Source organism: Cariama cristata, unplaced genomic scaffold (assembly GCF_000690535.1).
Source record: "Cariama cristata isolate BGI_N322 unplaced genomic scaffold, ASM69053v1 scaffold4553, whole genome shotgun sequence".
In the NCBI taxonomy this organism is placed as follows: Eukaryota; Metazoa; Chordata; class Aves; order Cariamiformes; family Cariamidae; genus Cariama; species Cariama cristata.
In genome coordinates, this window is record NW_009608799.1 from 40546 (window position 1) to 48887 (window position 8342).

At 35.8% G+C, this 8342-nt stretch overlaps 1 protein-coding gene across 1 annotated transcript in view; it reads left to right on the forward strand.

Annotated features, from left to right (window-relative positions):
• The window catches only part of CORIN (corin, serine peptidase), a gene marked incomplete at its 5' end in the record, with an annotated part of 51770 nt that overhangs the window by 30373 nt on the left and 13055 nt on the right, over positions 1-8342 (forward strand). The window contains one exon of the mRNA XM_009697273.1: positions 213-342. Coding sequence (XP_009695575.1) covers positions 213-342 — 130 coding nt within the window. The remainder of the gene's footprint in view (positions 1-212; positions 343-8342) is intronic.

Here is an 8342-nt window from a genome sequence, read left to right on the forward strand (position 1 = left end):
TTTGCTGTTTAGTGTCTCATGCTGTTCAGTGTTAGCAAGGTTCTGATAGCCATGGTTGCCTTGGTTTTAAATTACATCGCTATTGAGCATATAAAATCAGCAGAAGTGCCAGCATCTTGGAAAACTCTTTTGAATGTAGTTGTATGTTTTCAGTATGCCATTTATAAAACTATGTGAAATAATAGTGAAGTTGTTCTTCTTTTTCTTTGCAGTTACCCTGTCTAAAAACATGAATTCCTTGATGTTCCTGATCGTTCACAGGTCAGCTGCTGATAACCACGTTTGTGCTGATGAGTGGCAAGAAGATTTAAGCCAGCTGGCCTGCAATCAGATGGGTTTAGGGTAAGGTCAGTAGTTTGTAGCATTGATTAATTTCTTAGGACAATTGGAGTGCTGGAGTTAGATGTGAATGATCATTGATCACTGCAATGTTAGACCTAGTGTGGAAATAGTTCATAGAGAAAAGAGATGATGAAATTTTGTGAACTACAGCAGGAACAAAAGCTTACTAAAATCTAGGCACTTTCACCACTTTATAAACATTACATGGTTCATACTAAAAGAGTGTGTTGAAAAGATAATGATGTCTTGCCAAGCCTCAATATTTGAACTTGCAGTTATTGCTGAGGCTCAGAATTGTTTGGCAATGTGATACTCTGTGTCTTCCTAAAGAATTAAAGCAGACTTGTCTTAGGAAACACAGGAAAATTTCTCTGCATTCATTTGCATTCTGCAGTAAGTACTGTGAGCTAGGCAAGCAGATATATTTAACTTGGATATCGCTGAACAATGAATTGTTAAAGATAGAGCTTTCTGTGTGGAACTTAGAGGAAAAAAATAGCCTCTATGTACCTTCCTTATTGCACACACGCTGAAATAATAGCTGCTTTATGGAATAGTTGATGCAAAATATAAATGTTGGATAAAAACCAAGTTCATCTGCTCTGATACCCAAACCTGTCTTCTACCAGGAAAAGACAAGCCTGATGGTATAGAAGGATATGTTTTGTTGGTGTCTGATCCCCAAACTGGATTAAGAAGTGTCTTTTCTATCTGCCTTTTACCACTACATATACTGACATACAATCTTGTTATTTTTACCTTTCTCAAAAAACGCAGGAGGATAAAGACCCTGGGTTACAGTGTCCGCACTTAACCTGCTCTGTATTGCTTTGCACTGCATGGATGCTTGACATCAGTTCTATCAGATGCCCTGAAATCCAAGACTGCCTGTACTGAATGGACTGCCTGCCATTCTAACGCACGTGCAGTTCTGTACTCCTTTAGCTAGTTCAGTATATCTAAATAATGCTAACAATATCTTTGTGCTTTAACTTTATATAACATCCTAATAAGCTTAAACTCCTTTGATACCTTCAAAAATAGTTCTTGCTTTTACAATTACTTTGTTGTCTAAGAACAAACTGATGGTCTTAACATTAAGAATTTACTTAACTTTCCTGTGATGATTGCTGCTAGGAAAATGAAAAAGCTATTAAATTATCACAAGACCTCTGATTCCTTACTTTTTTCAGAGGTGTGCCTAGGCTGACATTGGCATGAGTGGAAACTTACACCTTCCTGCTTTTTCACTGAGGCTTGCTAACAGATGTTATCAATCCTATCACTTTTAAGAAATGTATGAGACACAATTCTTATATCACACAAATCCATTTTCTAACAGAAGATGATATTCTACAAATCAATTTTTCTACAAATTCTTTTTTGTAGTGACAGGTGATTGTGTGAAGGGCAGTGAGAAATTCCAGTTCAAATCTGAAGTCTACAACTTCAGTCTGACTCTAATACTAATTTCTAATTCTTCCTGGCAGTGCTTCAGAAAACCAAAGTAGTGTTTGTCTTTCCTTTCTTGATGCCTGGTTTTGTCAGTCACCTGAAGCTTGATTTTCTTAGCTATTCTTGAAGTTTTCGTGAAGTGGCACTGCCAGAAATACAGTAGATTAGCTTTGAAGAAGATCTAGAAGTAAAACAGAGATTATAATGCATTCACCAGAACTAATTTCAAAAAGGAGTAATACAAATTAATATAATTATTTAATTCTTTTGTTAACATTGCATAAGCGTTCAGTGATAATGTCACAGAGGGTGACATTTTCTATATGGTGAAGTGGAAGACTCAGGGAATTTCATGGCACTGTGAAATCTGATCTAAAGCCATAAACATCTTTTTGCCATTATGTCCTGCATACATTATTTATTTGATTTACGATAACAAGAAAGTCTGAATGTGAGGTTGATAACATTGGTGTGTTTAATAAGCTATTTCCAGTCACCATTAAGGGTGCAGGTAAATTAGACTCTATATTGCACAGAGCTCAAAAAATGATGAAAAAACCCCTCCTTTTTATCCCCTCGCCCTTTTTTTTTTTTAAAAAAAAGTAAATATAATGTATTTTAAGCAGTGCTTTTCTTCAGGTATTCCCAATGGGAAATATTTCATTTTACTCCTTCAGAAAATTAAAGCTGTGAATATAGAAACTCTGTCCATATCATAGCACACTGCAGAAACTCCCAGCTTTGTGGCTATGCAGATTTCTTTAATAATGACTTATGATGATATTTGATTTTGATTTAGTAGCTCTCTTGTTTATTATTAGAGGAAAAATAGTGCACATGGGATATCTAAGTTGAGATTTCTTGATACCTTAGACCAGGAATTACAATGAGTGGTAGCATATGGTATTTTTATTTTCTGTAAAGTTCTGCAAACTATTTTTCATAATTGTGTCTGGTGCTTCCCAAATCACAGCTCCCAATTGCAATATAATGTGGTAATGTTTAAAATACGAAAGCAATGTCTTTCTAACAGCTTGTAGATATTTTTAACTCTTCAGCCTAAATTAATCTGAAAAAATTTAAGATAATTAAATGACAGTGGTTAAAGTTAGGTTAATTTAGCTGATAGTGATAACGTTTTACAGAATATCAGTCTGTCTATTTGGGAGGTATAAGCATTGTGTCTGAAGCAACAGTAAAGATAATTCTATTCTGCCTATTGCACAGAATTTGAGCTATTTTCCTGGATGTTGTCTGAGATCAAGGATTAGCTGTATCCTGGTGTGTGCTGCAGAGGCTGTGCTGCTGAAGATAGGCATACTGTGCAGGTTCAGAACAGGATGTTAGAAGACTGTAGATTTGTCTTGGAGCTTAGTTGAAGAAAACTATTTTTAAATATTCTTATGTCCACATTTTTTGTTGACGGAACAGTAATCATAAAACCACGGTCTGCTCAGATCTTAAACTTGACAAAACCAGAAGTTAGTGGAGTTGTTCTGTTACTCTCTGGCAATCTAGTGGAATAGTTTGTCTGTCTTTCCTGCACTAGGGTGAGATAACAAATGATGATGATAAACTTCAGCAGCTTATACCCAGCAGAGTACAGGGGAATTTTAGCTGATCTGCTTGTTCTGGTCTAGCAGTATCAGCATAAAATCACAACTGTTTACCAAGTTACTCGTTTATAAAAATCTACAGTAAACTCTGATACCTCCTTCTGCTGCTGCTGCTCCCTTTCTTGGAGGCTGCGCTGCTGATGATCCACTGAAACAGGTAGCTCCTCTTCCTTCTTTCCTCTGCCATAGGATTTACTGTCTGTGTATTCGTGGAAGAGGAAGGCCAGCCTCTTGTTTCTGCCTGGCCTCTTCTCTTTCCTAATACTTTCTCACTCTCACTCTTTGGTACAAAGTTCTTTAATAATATTTGCCAACTGAGCAGTCAAGCTGCTGGACCAATAATCTTTTCTTCTCACATGAATTATTACACTGTCTAATTACTTTCTAACTATTTCTGCAACAGGAATAATGGAAGTTTAGTTTAATGACTTATTTGCTTAAAAACATCAGAAAACGAAAAATGGAATACTTCTGTCCTTACCCGCATTAGAAGTTTGAACTTCTGAATTTAACCTACTTTATTTTCTCCAAGAATAAAGATGACATTTAGTAAATCAAATTCCATGCTAAAGATAAAGTATTTGAACTCATTAATTCAATCTGGATTTCTAGACCCACTCAACAGAGTGTAAAATATGCTTGACCTACCTTGAATATATTCACATTGTCCATGGATGCAGTGTGTTCTATTAAATCTTTAGAGAATTTAGCAAAATAGTGAATTCTTCAGATTACTTTTTTTTTTTTTTTTTTTTTTTATGAATGGCAGCAAATAAGTCTATCAAATAAAATTTACTGAAAATAATATTACAAACTGTGGTAGATGTGGAAGACTCTTTTAGTAATTTTGAGCAACCATAAACCAATGTTAAAATACATAGACTTTAATCAGTGTATTAGAGTTGTATTAGATTATATCTGATAGATTATGTCTCATCTTTCATGTATGTATGTAGTTTAAAATATAATTATTTGGATAAGGCTTTTTTGAAGAAATTTCAGCCTAATAATTCCTTGCAAATTGTGACAATTGCTTCAAATAGTCACTAAGCATATGGTCACTTACCTCATATAACACTTTTTAGCTCCATGATTGGATATTTTTCTTTCTTTAAATAAGAGGATAATTGTTATTAGCTATTTAATATCTCCAACAACCTTGGAGCTGTCTGTGCTTCTGGGCAACTAGCTGTACGTGGCCCTGCTTGACGAAGATGACCAGATGACCTGCTTGGACCAGATGACCCTTCCAACCTTGACCAATCTGTGATTCTGTGGTTAACTAAAAGAAATAGAAAGATACATGAATGTTGCCAAACAAAGAAACCTTCTTATTCTAATGACTGATAACAAGTCCTTTTTCAAACTATTTTATGTTACCGTTCGTACAAATGGTATTATACCCCCCCCCCTTTTTTTTTTTTTTCCCTAGGGGCTTCCAAAGAAAATTCACTCAGTTTAACACTGAACAGATATTAAATGTCATTCCTGAAAATTCATTCTGGAATCTGCAAGTTGAAATTTTTTTCTGGCTAATGTGTTACTAGCAGTAGAATTATGGGAATGTTTCTTAGTGAATAATAATTCTGTAAAGGACAGTATTGAACAAAAATAACAGTGAATTTTGTTCAAATTCAGTGAATAGTCTCAGCAGGGGAAAAAAACTTGAAAATTCAGGTTACTTTGTTTCAACTTTTTAAAATGAAACACTTAAAACTTTATTTCAAACCAATATTTTTCTTTGAAATGTGTCCTTCATCTTTTTTAAATTAAAAGCTAATTGACCTTAAATGGAGGACTTTACATTTAATTTTAAGTTGAATTAAGACTTCAAGCTAAGAAAATCTGTATTTTATTTGAAGTTTTACATTTAGTTAGTCTAAAATAGCCTTTTTTAAGTTTAGCTACAAAATCATGCTTTATGAATCCTGTAACTTAGAGACTCAAATGACAGAGTGTCATGGTTTAACCCCAGCCAGCAACTAAGCCCCATGCAGCTGCCCGCTTACTCCCCCTGTGTTGGGATGGAGGAGAGAATCGGAAGAAGAAGAGTAAAAGTGAGAAAACTTGCGAGTTGAGATCAAGACAGTTTAATAGGTAAAGCAAAAGCCGCACACAAGCAAAGCAAAACAAGGAATTCATTCACCCCTTCCCATGGGCAGGCAGGTGTTCAGCCATCTCCAGGAAAGCAGGGCTCCATCACACTTAACAGTTACTTGGGAACACAAACGTCATCTCTCCAAACATCCCCCTCTTACTACTTCTTCCCCCAGCTGTATATGCTGAGCATGATGTCATATGGTATGGGATATCCCTTGGGTCAGTTGGGGTCAGCTGTCCCGGCTGTGCCCCCTCCCAGCTCCTTGTGCACCCCCAGCCTCCTCGCTGGTGGGGTGGGCTGAGGAGCAGAAAAGGCCTTGGCTCTGTGCAAGCCCTGCTCAGCAGTAACGAAAACATCCCTGAATTATCAATGCTGTTTCTAGCACAAATCCAAAACATAGCCCCATACCAGCTACTGTGAAGAAAATTAACTCTACCCCAGCCAAAACCAGCACACAGAGAAAAAGCAAACGTGTAAGTTTTTTTTCAGTGTAATTACATGTTAACTCATCTTTGACAGGCTTATGTAGTTTATCAGTTAGGACATAAGACTGTAGGCATTTTGAAACCTGGAAATATCACAGTGATCACCTGCTTTCCACACAAATGTTAGGAACGACTTAATCATATATGTTTTAGTTCTCTGTCAATGCTGTGAATCTTTTTAATTTCCATTTTCTATGTCTCCATGTTTTCACATTAAAATTTCAGATTTCTCTGATTTCAATGCTGCTAAAATCAAGGCTTTGATCTTTTACTCCATATTCTATGGCACAGCCATGGCTTTATAGAATTCTGCTTAATACCAAGAAACATCTTAACCAATAAGTAAGTACAGACAGGAAACAGATGCTGTTGCAGCTCTGAAATAGACTTAATTTGTTTTATATTAGTGCCCAAGCACACGTTATTCATTACCTTCTGGCATAACACAAGGCTTCCATTTTCAGGCCTGCTGTTCCATGAGGCTTAAACAATGGAATTATAGATTCTGAACAGAGGAATGTTACAGTTACTTTGAAGGGAGAAGGAATCCAGTTTATGGATTAATCTTTATTCTATACTTGCAATTCAATACATTTGAGAGAGTTTTCCACAATGGAATAGGCAGAAAGAAGTATTAAAACCATTGCTGTACAGAAGTATCCTAAATTATGTTACTTTTAATGATGAACAGAATATTAACTTCATAACCTAAAATTAGTCCCTGCCTTCTGTTTTGTTTTGGGTTTTTTTTAATTATGATTTAGTATGCAAGGCATAATGTCCCTTGTGTTTCACTATAAACTATACTATAAACTTTGACTGTTGTGCACAGTGATCAGCAGGTAGCAGGCTAGAATGCTTTGATAACTATTTCTTTAAGATTTCCATTGTACAACTTAGGTAATGAAATTACCCTAAACATTACTTTTCCTCACTGCGAGCACACTTATAATGTAGAAGACAGACTGGGTTATATTTTTCTTTTTTAATTCTAAAAATCCCTCTCTTAAACACACATAGGGGAATCCATAGCTTGAAATTAAAGGTATTAAAGGAATATTCTAATTTTTGAAAAATTAGTAAAATCTAAGTTAGAGTTTCCCACTTAGGTAGATGTAAGTGCTACTGAAAATTAAAATGCCTTGCCTTTATGATTTTATGAGTGACTGATTTTGTAGAATCATGGAATAACATTTTTTGAAATTGCGTTAAAGAAAAATTCTTAGATTAAGGAAATTAGATGTGTTAGAATTGTGTGTGCCCTTTGATGTTCATTAGATCTAGCAGACATCTTTCTGTGAAGCTGCAAGACCAACTTGGCTGAGGTACAAGCTGCACAGTGACCTGAAACTGGAATGCTAGAGAGAGTGGAGATGTTCAAACTTACAAGAACTGGTATAGAACAGCAGCATAAGTACCTGGAGAAAGTATCAGAAAAGCCAGGGATAGTAAACAAAAAAATCAAAGCAAACAAACAAAAAACCACAAACAAAACCACAAAGAAACCTCAGCAAAACATATTATGTTTCTAAGATGGCAAAGACTTAAGAATTAGGCTGGAGTAAGAAAATAATAGGTTACACACTGCTGTTCAAAGTAGCTAGTTTTGCTGAAATTAATCCAAGAGCATTTAAGATTTACAGCTATGGCAGATCTCCATTATGGCTGGCAATAATGGTAGCCAGTAGTTTTAAGAAGTTGTGGAGAATGGCTACGTAAGGCTGCAAAGTGTTAGGTATGCCATCTTTCACTTAAGAAGGGAAAAAGAGGAAGATGCAGAGATTTGTGAATGAGTTGCCTAGCTTCAGTTTTCAACAAATCATTACAAAAGTGTAAGGTTTTAATGACAGACAGAATGTATTTATCAATAACAAATTGTGTCAGAGTCCCTTAATTTATTCCTTGAAAAGGCAGACACTGTGGATAGGGAAGAAACAGTAGATGTGACACATTTTTAACTTTCAGACTACGTGCAATGACTTTTGAAATAAGTAAGGAGATATGGCCAAAGATGAAATGATAATGGGACTGTTGATGGTTCATTGTCAAACCATAAAGATGTATCGGTGGGGGGCTAGACACATCCCAGTGTGTCTGGGGTGATATTCAATGTTGTTGCAAGTCATTCAGATAATAGAGTGGAGAGCACGCTTAATAATTTCTCATTCAGCATCAAGCTGGCAGGGTTTGAAAGCATTTTGGAGGACAGGTTTAGAATTCAAAAATTTCTTGACAGACTGAAGAAATGTCCTGAATTAACCAGGAGTGTTTATGTGTAATTGCTCTGCTGTATTCAGCTTGTGTTAGATTTTGACTAGATAGGGAGACTTCAGAACAGGTCAG